The sequence below is a fragment of the Desmodus rotundus genome, chromosome 9, assembly GCF_022682495.2.
Source record: "Desmodus rotundus isolate HL8 chromosome 9, HLdesRot8A.1, whole genome shotgun sequence".
Lineage (NCBI taxonomy): Eukaryota > Metazoa > Chordata > Mammalia > Chiroptera > Phyllostomidae > Desmodus > Desmodus rotundus.
This window is the reverse complement of record NC_071395.1, coordinates 62,649,607-62,666,343: the sequence shown is the minus strand read 5'-3', so window position 1 is coordinate 62,666,343 and position 16,737 is coordinate 62,649,607. Positions and strand designations below refer to the sequence as shown.

The 16,737-nt window shown below is 41.1% G+C and overlaps 1 protein-coding gene across 6 annotated transcripts in view; it reads right to left on the bottom strand.

Annotated features, from left to right (window-relative positions):
- The window catches only part of PRPSAP2 (phosphoribosyl pyrophosphate synthetase associated protein 2), a 67,497-nt gene that overhangs the window by 11,540 nt on the left and 39,220 nt on the right, over positions 1–16,737 (bottom strand). For all 6 annotated transcript variants that reach the window (XM_053910672.1, XM_053910673.1, XM_053910674.1 and 3 more), the window contains one exon: positions 5,782–5,930. In XM_053910672.1, coding sequence (XP_053766647.1) covers positions 5,782–5,930 — 149 coding nt within the window. The remainder of the gene's footprint in view (positions 1–5,781; positions 5,931–16,737) is intronic.

Here is a 16,737-nt window from a genome sequence, read left to right as displayed (position 1 = left end):
TTTGGCTTCTACATTTCCTACACTATTCTTACCCTCACCCTGTCTATTTTCCACCTATCATCTATGCTACTTATTCTCTGTACCTTTCCCCCCTCTCCCCCTCCCAATCCCCTGTTGATAACCCTCCATGTGATCTCCATTTCTGTGGTTCTGTTCCTGTTCTAGTTGTTGGCTTAGTTTGCTTTTGTTTTTGTTTTAGATGTGGTTGCTAATAACTTTGAGTTTGCTGTCCTTTTTACTGTTCATATTTTTTATCTTCTTTTTCTGGGATAAATCCCTTTAACATTTCATATAATAATGGCTTGGTGATGATGAACTCCTTTAACTTGACCTTATCTGAGAAGCACTTTATCTGCCCTTCCATTCTAAATGATAGCTTTGCTGGATACAGTAATCTTGGATGTAGGGCCTTGCCTTTCATGACTTGGAATACTTCTTGCCAGTCCCTTCTTGCCTATAAGGTCTCTTTGGAGAAATCAGCTGACAGTCTTATGGGAACTCCTTTGTAGGTAACTGTGTCCTTTTCTCTTGCTGCTTCTAAGATTCTCTCCTTTTGTTTCATCTTGGGAAATCTAGTTATGATGTGCCTTGGTGTGTTCCTCCTTGGGTCCAGCTTCTTTGGGACTCTCTGAGCTTCCTGGACTTCCTGGAAGTCTATTTCCTTTGCCAGATTAGGGAAGTTCGCCTTCATTATTTGTTCAAATAAGTTTTCAATTTTTTGTTCTTCCTCTTCTCCTTCTGGCACGTTTCAAGATGTCCTGGAGGTTCCTAAGCCTCTCCTCATTTTTCCGAATTCTTGTTTCTTCATTCTTTTCTGGTTGGATGTTTCTTTCTTCCGGTCTACACCATTGATTTGAGTCCCAGTTTCCTTTGCATCACTATTGGTTCCCTGTACATTTTCCTTTGTTTCTATTAGCATAGCCTTCATTTTTTCATCTAGTTTTCGAACAAATTCAACCAATTCTGTGAGCGTCTTAATAACCAGTGTTTTGAACTGTGCATCCGATAGGTTGGCTATCTCTTCCTCACTTAGTGGTATTTTTTCTGGAGCTTTGAAGTGTTCTGTCGTTTGGGCCTTTTTTTTTTTTTTCTTTTTTTGTCTTGGCATGTCTGTTACTTAAAGGGGCAGAGCCTTAGGTGTTCACCAGGGGCAGGGTAACGCTGGTCGCTGCGCTGTGACGCTGTACGTGGGGGAGAGGCCGAGAGGGAGCAATGGCACCCACTCCACTCTCCACCGGATCAGCCACTCCCTCCACTACCCACAATCAAATTGGGCCCCTCTGGTGCTGGTTCCCGAGTGGGTGGGCCTGTGCACACTCTAGGCCCCTGTGGGTCTCTCCAACAACCTCTCCTGTGAGCCTGGGAGTCTCTCCTGCTGCCGCCCCAACCCCCATGGGCACTTTCAGAGGTCTGAGGCTTTATTTTCCCCGCGCTGGAGCCCTGGGTTACGCGGTCTGCTTCGCTCCCCGCCGTTCGCCCAGGTTTATCTGTGCACGAGTGTGGGGCCACAGGGTCTGCTAGTGGTCAAACTGCCTGCCCTGTTTGTCCCACACTCCGCCAGTCTCAGTCCCGCCATGGCCATGCGAGTCCTCTCCGCCCTGGTGCCCGTCTCCGCCCCTCCTACCGGTCTGGATGTATGTTTCTTTTTTATCTACTTGGTGTCGGACTTCCTTGCCATTCGATTTTCTGTCAGTTCTGGTTGTGCGAGGAGGCGCAGTATGTCTACCTACGCCGCCATCTTGGTTTTCCCTCCCTTAGCAACTTTTAAGTATACAACACAGTGTTAATTACAGTCACCGAGAGGTACACTGGGTCCCCAGAACCTACTCATCTTCTAACTGGAAGTCTGTACCCTTTGACCAACACCTCCCTATTTCCTCTCTTCCCCAGCCCCTGGCAACCACCATTCTACTCTGTTTCTGTGGGTTTCGTGGGGTTTTTCTCCTTCAGATTCCACATATGAGTGAGATCATTCAGTATTTGCCTCTCTCTGACTTATTTCACTGAGCATGATACCATCTAGGTCCATCCATGTTGCCACAAATGGCAGGTTGTCCTATATTTTTTATGGCTGAATGATATACACATTTTCTCTATCTATTCATCCATCAGTGGACACTCAGAAGTCATTTTTCACAAGGGTGTCAGGACCATTCACTGGGGAAAGAAAATTCTTTTCAACAAATGGTGCTGGGAAGATTGAATATCCACATGCAATAGAATGAAGCTGGACTCCTACTTTATACCATATACAAAAATGAACTCAAAATGGAGCAAGGACCTAAAAATGAGAGCTTAAACTGTAGAACTCTAAATAGAAAACCTGGGAGTAAATCTTCATGACCCTAAATTTGGCAATGGATTTTTTAATATGACACCAAAAAGGGTATAAAATTACTCTTTTGTATAAGAATAAAATTAAGTAAAGTGAGCTTCACGAAAATTAAAGCCTCTTTGTGCATCAGAGCACATCACTATCAAGAAAGTAAAACGACAATCTACACGAGAGAAAATATTTGCATGCCATGTCTGGTAAGTCTTGTCCAGAATATATAAAGAACTCTTACAACTCAACAATGAAAAGACAAACAACCCAATTTAAAAACTGAAAAAGGATTGGAATAAACATTTCTCCAAAAAGGATAAACTGACAACAAATGCATGAAAAGATGCTCAATGTCATTAACCATCAGGGAAATGCAAATCAAAACTACAATGAAGTAGTACTTCAAACACACTAGGATGATGACTAAGAGACTAACCAGAACTTTAAGCAACATAAATCAGGAGGGTCTATGGGAGGAGCTAGGGCTTATAGAAGTATTTGCACTGGATGTAATCTGTGATCACCAAAATCCCTACAGGAAGAACTCTATGTTTATAATAAAGCTCTGTGGTTCTGGTTTCCCCTTCCCTTCCATTCCTTTTCCTCTTATATAAATACCCCTCCATCTCTGCTCGCAGGCCAGAGTGTGCGCATGTGGCTTGCCACATCTGCATGCACTGGGTTGAAACCCTTTCTTTTTCCTGAATAAATCCTTTTTGTTGATGAGACAGCATATTGATATTATTTTTCAGTCAACAATGACTGCAATAAAAAATCAGAAAATAAATGTTGGTAAGGATGTGGAGAAATTAGAACTTCTGTACATTGTTGACAGGAAAATAAAATGCTGTAGCTGCTATGAAAACCAGTTTGGTGGTTCCTCAAAAAGTTAACTACAAAGTTACCATATGATTCAGCAATTCTAATCCCAGGTATAGACCCTGGAGAAATGAAATTATATGTCTGCAAAACATGAATGTACACTGCAGCATTATAGCCAAAAGTCAGAAATGATTCAAGTATCCATCAACAAATGAGTGCATAAAAAAGCTGGCATACCCATACAATGAAATATTCTGCCATCAAAAGGTATTGCATCTTTGGATGAACTTCAAAGACATTAGGGTTAAGTGAAAGAAACTGGACATAAAAGATCACATATTGTATCATTTCACTTACATGAAATTTCCAGAATAGGCAAATTTATAGGGACAACAAGCAGATGAGTGGTTGCCAGGGGATGGGGGGAGGGGACATGGGGGCTAGTGATTACTTACTGGGTAGGGGTACCCTTCTGGGGTGATGGAAAGTTTGAAACTAGAAAACAATGGTAGTTATGCAACACTCTGAATGTACTAAATGCCAACGACCTGTGCATGTCAAAACACTTAATTCTATGTTAAGTGACTTTCACTGCAACTTTATAAAACAGGTCAGTGTCACTAAAGAAACAAAGTAGGACTGCTCTAGATCAGGGTTTCTCAATCTCAGCATGCTGAAACTGTGGACAGATGACTGGCTGTGGGGACTGTCCTGCGTGTTGTAGGACCTTTCAGCAGCATCCTTGGCCTCTATTCACTAGATACAAGTAGTGACCCCCACAATTGTGACAATAAAAAATGTCTCCAGATATTTCCAAATGTCTTCTAGAGGACAAAACCCATACCCCACCCCAGCCCCAGCTGAGAACAACTGTTCTAGATTAAAAGAGACTAAGGACAAATGACAACTAAATGCAGTATGTGAACTGAGGATGGTGTGGGGAGAGTGGAGACAGAAATTTAAGGCCAAGCAAAGCAAGATAAATCCCAAAACTGAAGTACTTTTTTTTCCATTTTCAACACCCTTTTCCCCAGGCACTTGACCCCAATATTGGTGAAAGGGTATAATGCTATATGCCTTTAGGAAATCAATTTAACAAAGAGCCATATAAATAGCCATACCTTTAACTCATCAATATCACATTTAGAAATTTATAATGAAATACACCAAAGTATGGAAAAAGTTTTTTATCCACGTATGTTAATTTCAGCATTACACTGGCAAAGACGGGAGAAAACACACATACCCAGTTATACCCTGCTCGGGCAGTCTAAGTCACACCCATAAGATGGGATATGACTTTTTAATGACTTGCAGAAAGATATGTTATAAAGCTGGGAGAAGATAGCAATATGCACAATTATATAATCAGTATGAATCAACACTGGATGAAAACAAAGGAAAAAAATGAAGAGGCCCACTAAAATGTAACAGTGTTGTCTCTGAATTAAAAACTGATTAATTCAGTGAATTAAGCACTGATTAGGCTTTTTATTAAAATAAAAGTGATTAAACATAAGAAATTGTTTTAAAAAACTATTTCAGTTCAGTGTGAAAAACACTGGAATAGTAACAAAGACTACATTCTTGACCAAAGGTCAGGCTCCTATGAGCCCTTTTCTCACCCTGGACTAAATTGTGGGCTTTGTACTCAGGCTGGCAGAGCTGAGTTTTAGCAAGAATTCCTGAACTAATCTGAGCACCCAGGCCTTCCTTCAGCAAGAATTTTGTTAGGTCAGTATAGCAAGAATTCCCCCTACCCTGGATGCCTCCCTCCTCTTAGTAATTTTCCATCCACTGACCCCCTCCCCCAACCTGCTTCTTGGCTATCAATCCCCGCCTGCCCTCCTATATTCAGAGTTGAGCCCAGTTCTATAGTGAGATCTCTTTCGCCTCAATGCTACATTTCCTAAATAAAATCTGTCTTTACAACCTTAAAAAAATCTGTCTTTTCTCTTGCTAAAACACATTCAGGCCCGTATGCTCTAAGGGTAGAAAAAGGGTTGAGTCTGTTCCCTTGCCAACAGACTCAAAGGCAGTTATTTTTTCTAAATTGAAAAAATGTTATTAAAGGCAAGATCTTAAAAACAAAAACCAGTTCACCCGTAAATCTTACCAGTGCATCATAATGATGTCACCTTCATAGTTCTTTCTGGTTCTTGCACAAAGGTAGGTATACACTGTGTGCATTCCACAGATTATTTCGTTTCCAGATAGTCTTAACTAATTCAAAGGGCTGCATAATTAGATGTACTGATACAACATAGTTAACTAATAAGCCCTACCCTCTAATAAACCATTTAGACTCTTCTAATATCTTGTAATAAAAATAACACTACAGTGAATAACTTGTGCTCATGTTAAACTACAAGATCTATCACTGAATGAATGAATAAATAAAACCCCCGGGTCTAAATAGTTGAGCACTTTCATGGCTTTGCGATGATCAGGCAGAGGCTTCTGAAGGCTCTGTTCCACAGGGCCATCAAAAGTGCACTGGTTACCACTAGGCCAAGGAAGGTATTTTGCCACATTACAAAACAAAAAAGAGAAGAGGTCATTCATATTTGAAAAAAAATTAAGTTAGCCTTAAAATCAAAGGGGAAAGCAAAGAAGAGAGGCAGCAGACTTACTGGGGATCTCCAGGCTGGGGTGGATGGCAGCCACACTCCTGACCATGGGCGGGGAGTGCCGTCCATCCACCAAGTCCGACTCGGCATCCTGAGCTTCTCCGTGAATCACTGCAATGCCCAGACGAAGGCGCTCTGCAAATGACTGTGCCCTGAGGGAGAGCACGAGACAGTTCAGAAATCACACAGCACCTATCTTCTGTTAATGCTGATGGAAGAAACATTAAAAGAGCATAAATAAAATGTAGTTTCCAAAAGATTAATGAAGAAAAAAGAATAAAATAATCTCAGAGTCTTAGACTCCAGGACAAAGTGTGGATAAACATGTCCCTCTGGCAATGGGCACGCTGCGTAGGCAACAGCTGGCCCTGGTCTGCACTCAGTCAACTGGATGAGCCTGCATAGTTAATTAACTTCCTCTAAGCCTCAGTTTCCTCACCTGTAACTGATAAGTCTCTACTTAATAGTGACAACAAAGCACATAAGACAAAGTGCATTAAAAACTCAAAGTGTCTGGAACTATGGAACTTCCAGCCGAGATGGAGGCATAGGTAGATACCCGTGGCTTCCTCGCACAACCAAAAGAAGGACAAAAACAAATTTAAAAACAAAAAACCCCAGAACTGACAGAGAATCGAACTATATGGAAGTCCGACCACCAAGGAGTTAAAGAAGAAACATTTATCCAGATGGGTAGGAGGGGCCAAGACGGGCAGCTGAGGCTGAGAGGACAAGTGGTAAGGCAGTGCTGGCAGAACAGGCAGTCCCACATTTGCATGTGGATGAACCGGGAGGAGCAACTGGGGAGCAAGACAGACCGAACAACTCAGAGTTCCAGAGCAGAGAAATAAAGCCTCAAACCTCTGGCTATAAAAACCTGTGGTGGTTGTGGTGGTGGGAGAAACTCCCAGCCTCACAGGAGAGTCCGTTGGAGGGACCCACAGGGTCCTAGAATGTACACAAGCCCACCCATCTGGGAATCAGCACCAGAAGGGGCCAATGTGCTTGTGGATAGCAGGGGAAGTGAATGAAAGCGGGGCAAGAGCTGAGCAAGTGTCATTGTTCCCTCTCTAACTCCTCCCTCACATACAGCACCAAAATGCAGCAAAGTGTCTTTCCCCACCCTGACAAATACCTAAGATTCCGCCCCTTAACAATGTAACACGTGGGCGCCAAGATGAGGAATTACGGCCCTAACGGAAGAACAGATCAAAGCTCCAGAAAAAGAACTAAGCCAGGAGGAGATAACCATCTTATCAGATGCAAAGTTCAAAACACTGGTAATCAGGATGCTCACAGAAATGATTGCTCACCAAGCAAAATAAAGGAAGAAGTAATGGCTATACAAAGTGAAATAAAGAATAGTCCTGCCTGGTGTGGCTCATTGGACTGAGTGCCAGCCTGTGAACCAATGGGTTGCCGGTTTGATTCCCAGTCATGGCACATGCCTGGGTTGCGGGCCAGGTCCCCAAAAGGGGGCACATGAGAGACAACCACACACTGATGTTTCTCTCCCTTTCTTTCCTTCCCCTGTCTCTAAAAATAAATGAATAAAATCTTTAAAAAAGGAAGAATATACAGGGAACCAACAGTGGAGGGAAGGAAACCAGGACTCAAAATCAACGATTTGGAACAGAAGGAAGAAATAAACACCTAACTGGAACAGAATAAAGAAGTAAGAATTCAAAAAGTGAGGAGAGGCTTAGGAACCTCTGGAACAACTTTAAACCCCAAATAATAGGGGTGCCAGAAGGAGAAGAGGAAGAGCAAGAAATGGCAAACTTATGTGAAAAAATAATGAAGGAAAACTTCCTTAATCTGGTGAAAGAAATAGACATGCAAGTCCAGGAAGCCCAGAGAGTCTCAAACAAGTTGGACCCAAGGAGGAACACACCAAGGCACATCATAATTACATTATCCAAGATTAAAGAGAAGGAGAGACTCTTAAAAGCAGCAAGAGGAGAGAGTTATGTACAAAGGAGTTCCCATGAGGCTATCAGCTGACTTCTCAAAAGAAACCTTGCAGGCAAGAAGGGGCTGGAAAGAAGCATTCGAAGTCATGAAAGGCAAGGAAGGACCTATATCCGAGATGACTCTATCCAGCAAAGCTATCATTTATAATGGAAGGGCAGATAAAGTGCTTCCCAGATAAGCAAGTTAAAGGAGTTCATCATCACCAAGCCCTTATTATATGAGATGTTAAAGGGACTTATCTAAGAAAAAGAAGATCAAAACTATGAACAGTGAAATGACAACTGAAAGGTTTTCTTAGGCTCCGCCAAGGAAGAAATACCAATCAGCCACAAAATTAGGCAGTACAGAGCTTTACTGGGGTTTGCGCACCAGAGCGAGGTTCCCCGGTCCCCAGAGCGGGGCCGAGGAAGTCGTGCCCAAGCAGGGAATATGGCGGGGTTTTATGCACCAAATTCTGGTTGGCTCTCTACGTGGGGGCTAGGGATTGGTCTCTTTGAACCAGGTAGCAATCTATCATTGGTGGTTCCCTGGTTTGACACCAGCCATCTCTTCAGGGTTGTAGTTTGGCTGCCATTTTGTCCCACCCCGCCCATTTTGATAACAACAAAATCACAACTATCGACAACTGAACCTAAAAATCAAAAACAAAAACAAACTAAGCGAACAACTAGAACAGGAACAGAATCACAGAAATGGAGATCACATGGCGGGATTATTGGCGGGGAGTAGGGAAAATGGGGGAAGGGGACAGGGAATAACAAGCATAATTGGTTAAGTAGAAAATAGACAGGAGGAGGTTAAGAATAGTATAGGAAATGGAGAAACCAATGAACTTACATGAACCATCCCTGGACATGAACTAAGCTAAGGTGGGGGTGAATGCTGGAGGGAAAGGGTGCAGGGCAGAGGGGGATAAAAGTGAGAAAAAATTGGGACAACTGTAATAGCATAATCAATAAAATACACTTAAAAAAACTCAAAGTATCTTGATTGATTGATTTTAGAGAGAGAGGAAGTGGGGGGGAGACAGAGAGAGAAACACTGATTCATTGTTCTGCTTACTGATACATTCATCAGTTGATTCTTTGTATGTGCCCTGGCTGGGGATTGAACCCCCAATCTTGGTACACTGGGACGATACTCTAACCAACTGAGCTACCCAGGCAGGGCTAAAAACTTACAGGATTAAACATCAATTTTTAATAATTTTATTAAGGTATAACTGAGCTACAGTTAACTGTACATATTTAAACTGATTTCATAAACAATAATATATGTACATATCTGTATAAAATTAGCACAACCAAGATAATAAAGTATTTATCATGGCAAATGTTTCCTTGTACCCCTCCGTAATTTCTCCTTCAAGCAGCAGGCAACCAGTGATCTGCTTTCTGCCATCACAGATTTCATAAGTGGAATAAGAGTTCACAGTCCTCTTTTGTCTCACTTCATCACTCAGCATAACCCTTTGGAGATCCATCATGATCACTGCATGTCACAGGCCATCCTTTTACATCGCCAAGTAACAGATCATTGCATGGGTCTCCCTCTCAGTTTGCCCATTTACTTGTTGATGGACTTTAGAGCTGTTTCTAGTTTTGAACTATTACAAAACTACTATGAACATTCAAATACAAATCTCTGTAAGGACTCATGCTTTCTTTACTCTTGGGTAAATACCTAAGAGTAGAATGGCTGGATTATGTTGTAGGCACATGGTTAACTCTTTAAAAAAACAACCAAACTGTTTTCCAAAGTGGTTATACCATCTCTCATTCCCATGAGAGTTCCCATTCCTCCACATTCTCACCAGCACTTGGTGTGGTCATTTTATTAATATTACCCATTCCAATGGTGTGCAGTGGCACTTTACTGTGGTTTCAATTTGAATTTTCCTCAAGACAAATGGTGTTGAGTATCTGCTCATGTGCTTATTTGCCATCCATACATGTTCTTTAGTAAATGGCCTGTTTATCTTTTGCCAATTTCTTAATTGGATCATCAGTTCTCATTAAGTTTTAAGAAGTCTTTATGTATTTTGAATATTAGTCCTTTATCAGATGTATGCTTTACAAATATTTTCTTCCAGTCTGGGCCTTCTCCTGTCATTCTCTCTCTGTCTTCTGAAGAGCAATCCTTAATTTCAACAACACCTAACTTAACAATTACTTCTTGTGAACTGTGTTTTTGGTGTCATATTTTATTTTCATAAATCTGTTTCCCTCTAGATCTTTTATAGCTTTAGGTTTTACATTTAGGTATGCAATTCATTTTTAGTTGATTTTTATATGTGAGGTGAGATATTGCTCAAGATTTATTTTATTTTGTACCAATTATTCTAAATCATTTGTTCAAAAGACTATTCTTTCTCCATTGAATTGCCTTTGCACCTCTGTTAAAAGTCAGTATTATAGATACATATGGGTCTGTTTTTGGACTCTCTGTTCTTTTCCACTGGTCTATTTTTCTATTTATTATCCCAATACCACATACCCATGATTTTTTTTTAGCTTTATTAAGAAGTCCTGAGAGCTTCCGGCCAAGATAGAGGCGTAGGTAGACACACTGTGCCTCCTCACACAACCAAAAGAAGGACAACAACAATTTAAAAACAAAAAACAACCAGAACTGACAGAAAATCAAACTGTATGGAAGTCCGACAACCAAGGAGATAAAGAAGAAACATTCATCCAGACCAGTAGGAGGGGCAGAGACAGGCATCCTGGTAGAGAGGACTCGAGGAAAGGCTGCGGCTGGCGGACCCAGCAAGGTGGCGGATTGTGGAATGGGGCAGGCAAGGCTGCAGCTAGCAGACCCCACAACCCCACATTCATGCATAGATAAACTGGGAGGATCAGCGGGGGAGCGAAGCAGACCACACAACCCAGAGTTCCAGTGCAGAGAAATAAAGCCTCAAACCTCCGATTGAAAACACCCGTGGGAGTTGAGGGGGCAGCAAGAGAAACTCCCAGCCTCACAGGAGAGTTCGTTGGAAGAGACCCACAGGGGCCTAGAGCATGCACAAGCCCACCAACCCAGGGAAGCAGCACCAAAAGGGCCCAATTTGATTGTGGGTAACGAAGGGAGTGACTAAAGTCCGGCAGAGAGTGGAGCAGGCGCCACTGCTCCCTCTCGGCCCCTCCCCCACATACAGAGTCACAGTGCAGTGACTAGTACCCCACCCTGGTGAACACCTAAGGCTCTGCCCCTTTACTTAACAGGCATGCCAAGACAAAAAGAAATGGCCCAAATGAAAGAACAGATCAAAGCTCCAGAAAAAATACAACTAAGCGAGGAAGAGATAGCCAACCTATCAGATGCACAGTTTAAAACACTGATAATCAGGAAGCTCACAGAATTGGTTGAATTTGGTTGCAAATTTGATGAAAAAATGAAGGCTATGCTAATAGAAACAAAGGAAAATGTACAGGGAACCAATAGTGATGGGAAAGAAACTGGGACTCAAATCAACGGTGTGGAACAGGAGGAAGAAAGAAACATCCAACCAGAAAGGAATGAGAAACAAGAATTCAAAAAAATGAGGAGAGGCTTAGGAACCTCCAGGACATCTTGAAACATTCCAACATCCGAATCATAGAGGTACCAGAAGGAGAAGAGGAAGAACAAAAAATTGAAAACTTATTTGAACAAATAATGAAGGCGAACTTCCCTAATCTGGCAAAGGAAATAGACTTCCAGGAAGTCCAGGAAGCTCAGAGAGTCCCAAAGAAGCTGGACCCAAGGAGGAACACACCAAGGCACATCATAACTAGATTTCCCAAGATGAAACAAAAGGAGAGAATCTTAGAAGCAGCAAGAGAAAAGGACACAGTTACCTACAAAGGAGTTCCCATAAGACTGTCAGCTGATTTCTCCAAAGAGACCTTACAGGCAAGAAGGGACTGGCAAGAAGTATTCCAAGTCATGAAAGGCAAGGCCCTACATCCAAGATTACTGTATCCAGCAAAGCTATCATTTAGAATGGAAGGGCAGATAAAGTGCTTCTCAGATAAGGTCAAGTTAAAGGAGTTCATCATCACCAAGCCATTATTATATGAAATGTTAAAGGGATTTATCCCAGAAAAAGAAGATAAAAAATATGAACAGTAAAAAGGACAGCAAACTCAAAGTTATTAGCAACCACATCTAAAACAAAAACAAAAGCAAACTAAGCCAACAACTAGAACAGGAACAGAACCACAGAAATGGAGATCACATGGAGGGTTATCAACAGGGGAGTGGGAGGGGGAGAGAGGGGGGAAAGGTACGGAGAATAAGTAGCATAAATAGTAGGTAGAAAATAGACAGGGGGAGGGTAAGAATAGTATAGGAAATGTAGAAGCCAAAGAACTTATATGTATGACCCATGGACATGAACTATAGGGGGGGAATGTGGGAGGGAGGGTGTGTGCAGGATGGAGTGGAGTGAAAGGGGGAAAATGGGACAACTGTAATAGCATAATCAATAAATATATATATTTTTTTTAAAAAAAGAAGTCCTAAATTAAGGTAGTGTTAGACCTCCAACTCTGTTCTTTTTTTAGTTGTTTTGCCTTTCTAGGTTACTTGCATTTCCATATAATTTTAGAATCAGCCTGTCAATTACTACAAAAAAAGCTGAAATTTTGATTGGGAGGTCTCAATTTTATAGACCACTTTGGGGACAAATGATATCTTAATATTGAGTCTTTTGACCCATAAACATAGTATTTTTTTCCACTCATTTAGGTCTTTAATTTCTCTGAGTAATGTTTTGCATTTTTCAGTGTGCAAATCTTGAACACCTTACATTTATTCCTAAATGTTTCACTTAATTTGATGCTATTTGGTTTTATTTTTCAATTCAATTTTCAACTGTTCATTGCTAGCATATTTTTGTTTATCTTATAATCTGCAAACTTGCTAAACTGATTAGTCCTAATAGCATTTTTGTAGATTTCATCATGTTTTTCTACATAAATAATCATACCGCCTATAAATTAGGACTGTTTTACTCCTTCCTCTCCATACTAGATTTCTTTCTTTCATTCTTCTTTTTGGTTTTTAAATGGCAGCACTATCCAGAATCTCCAGTACAGTGCTGAATAGAAGTAGGGAGAGCAGGCATCCTATCTTGTTCCTGATCCTGGGGGAAAGCTTTCACTCTCTCACACTGAGTGTGAGGTTAGCTGTGGGTTTTTCAGATGTCCTTTATCATATGCCCTTCCATTCTTAGTTTGCATAAAGTTGGTTGTTTTTCTTTTTTACCAGAAACAGAAACTGAATTTTGTGAAATGCCTTTTGAGTCTACTGAGATAATCATGTGGTTATATAAGATGTAGTTTTTGCATAACTTTAAATTCATCCTTCTAAAAAATTCAAAGTAATTTTTTAAAATTTTATGTATTTATTTTTAGAGAGGCGAAGGGAGAGAGAAAGAGAGGGAGAGAAATGATGATGTGAGAGAGAAACATCAATAGGTTACCTCTGGTACACGCCTCAACCAGAGACGGAACCTGCAACCCAGGCATGTGCCCTGACCAGGAACTGAACCAGCAACCTTTCACTTTGGGGGACAGTGCCCAACCAACTGAGCCACAATGGTCAGGGCAAAAAAATTCAAAGTGATTTTTAAGGAAATTCTCAGACAAAAAAAGTGGTCAGACAAATACAAGGTAGAGTCTCTACTAGGTTCTGCTCCACCCTAATCTCATGGAGACTGGCACCACAGAGATTAGTTCATCCTTCATATTCAAGATTGGCTTTATAAACAAGATTATTGTCAAAAGAATTAACCTTAGTCATCCTCTAAAGAAGTCTTTTCCATCTGGGATCCATAGAGGTCTGCTAATTCTTAGAATAATGCTGTTTCAATACCACTTAACCTCTACTAAAGGCAATACCGCTGACTCTTGAACAACTCAGGTTTTAAATGTGGATCCACCTCTAAATGGATTCTTTTCAATGGACATTGTATTTTTTCTTCCTGATGATATTCTTAATGATATTCTTCTTTCTATTTTATTTTTCTATTTTCTATTATATTCTATTTCTCTAGTTTATTTTATTGCAAGAATATAGTATATAATATACATAACATACAAAATATGTTAATCGATTTTTTACATTATCAGTAAGCCTTCCAGTCAACAGTAGGCTACTAGCAGTTAAGTTCTGGGAGGGAATCAAAAGCTATATGCAGATTTTCAATTGTGCAGATGGCCAGTGTCCCTAAAGCCTGTGTTGTTCAATGACCAACTGTACTTTCACGATAAATAAAATCATTATGTGCACACTGATGTTAGTTTTTGGATACTTTATATAACTTAGTCATGTGACTTGAATTCCCACCTGATTCCAAAAAAGAGTCAGCATGATTCCTTTAGGCCACACTGTATGATACACTAACAGTCACAGAGGAATTCCAAAGCAACTCAATCCTGCTATACTGGTGGTACAATGATGAGGGTTAATTTACATCATGGGTTAGAACACAACACAGGATTTCAGACTTTTTCCTACTCACTCAGTTATTTTAAGAAAAGAATTCCAAACAACTCGCTAAAGGAAGTACTTTTTTCTTATTAAAGCAACATTATATTCTTAGAAGACCCTTTTCCTCAAAATAACTGCTTACTGTCAAAGAACTCTAAAACCACAGACTCCACGTATTCATCAATAACTTTAGAATTCTAAGGGCACCAACAACCTCTGTTCTACACAGTGGTGTTTTATTATTTATTTATTTAAGATTTTATTTATTTATTTTTTAGAGACAGAGGAAGGGAGGGAGAAAGAGAGGGAGAGAGATCAATTGGTTGCCTCTTGCACGTCCCCCAACTGGGGACCTGGCCCACAACCCAGGCATGTGCCCTGACTGGGAATTGAACTGGTGACCTTTAGTCTATGGATGATGCCCTACTCACTGAGCCACTCCAGTCAGGGCTGCACAGTGGTATTTTAACTTGTAAAATCCTTTCATATGTTCCCTGATGCTTATTACAACTGTAAGGTAAGACAAGCAGTACAGAAGCTATCTTCATTTCACTGATAAGGAAAACTGAGGCTTGTAGATACTGCCTGACTATGGTTCTCATGGCTATCACAAACACCGGCTAAGCCCCAGCTCATGTCTACAGACTCCTAGTTTTAACTATCTTCCTGCTGCTCTAGAGTGTCTTTTAAATGAACTACAACAGTTTTCTAAGGTTAGAAAATGAAAAACTAAATGAAAAATGAAAAACTAAATGCTAAATGAAAAACTTGGTGTGGCTCAGCTGGATGGAGCATCGTGCCATAACCAAAGGGTTGTGGGTGTGATTCATGGTTGGAGAACATACCCAGGTTGTGGGTTTCATCCCTGATCCAGGCACATACAGGAGGCAACCATTTGATGTTTCTCTCTCACATCAATAGTACCTACCCTTTCTCCCTTCCTCTCTAAAAAAAAAGCAATGAAAAAATGTCCTCAGGTAAGGGAAAAAAAAATTAAAGTACTTAGAGGAAGAAGCTGGAAGCAATCAGATAAAAAAAATAGCATGTCACTTCCAGTCAAGATGGAGGTGTAGGTAAACATGACTCACCTCCTTGCACAATCGCAGCAAAAATTAAAACTGAACTACAAAACAACTATAACCCAAAATCATCAAAAAATGGAGCTGTACATAAGTTTGACAACCAAGGAATTAAAGAAGTCACATTCATTTGGACAGGTAGGAGGGGCAGAGATGAGAAACAGGCGGTCCCACACCCACGTGTGGTGGGTAAAAATCAGGAGAGAAATCTCACAAGCAAGAGATCCGAACCCCAGACCACACCACCCAGCCCAGGGTGCCAGTGCCAGGAAGTTGCCAGAACTTCTGGCTATAAAAATCAGTGCGGTTTGGGGTGGTAGAAGAAACTGTGGGATTCTCAGTGTCTACTCTTAAAGGGTCTGCAAGGGACTTAGGACTTACACAGACTCACTCCCTCCGTGGTCTAGCACCAGGGCAGCAGCTTGAAGGGTACCAGTGGCATAAGGGAGAAAATGAAGTATCTAGCATCATGGCTAGTGCTGGGGGACAGCTTCCTCCCAAACAAAACTCCAGAGGCCAGAAAGCTGCCACTGTCCTTTTTCTGAGCCCTCCCGAACACAGAGCGGCAGCACCATGTCTGAGACTCCATCAACCTGGTTAACAGGGGTTGCCCTGCCCATGCAATTACCTAAGGCTCTGCCCCATCCAACTTATGATGCGCTTTTCTACATTAGGCCACGCTACCAAGACAGGGAATTGAAACAGCTCTACCTAATACACAGAAACAAACACACAGAGGCTGCCAAAATGAAGAGACAAAGAAATATGGCCCAAATGAAAGAACAGAACAAAACTCCAGAAAAAGAACTAAACAAAAAGAAGATAAGCAACCTATTAGATGCAGAGTTCAAAACACTGGTTAATAGATGCTCAAGGAACTCATTGGGTACTTCAACAGCATAAATAAGACCAAGGCAGAAAAAACAGTTACACTAAGTGAAACAAAGAAAAATTTACAGGGAACCAACAGTAAAGGAGATGAAGCCAAGAATCAAATCAAAGATTTGGAACACAAGGAAGAAGAAAAATTCAATCAGAACAGCAAGAAAAAAATAATCTGCCCGGGTGGTGTGGCTCAGTAGACTGAGTGCCAGCCTGTGAACCAAGAGGTCGCCAGTTCATTTTCCAGTCAGGGCAGAATGCCTGGGTTGTGGGCCAGGTTCCCATTTGGTGGTGTGTGAGAAGCAGCCAATCAATGTATCTCTTGCACACCAATGGTTCTCTCCCTCCCTTTTTCCCTTCCTTCCCTTCTCTCTAAAATAAATAAATAAACAAATAAACAAAATCTTTAAAAAAGAAAATAGAATAAAAAAAAACAAGGATAGAGTAAGGAGCCTCTGGGACAACTTCAAACGTACCAGCATTCGAATCATAGAGGTGTCAGAAGAAGAGGAAGAGCAAGAAATTGAAAACTTGGTTGAAAAAATAA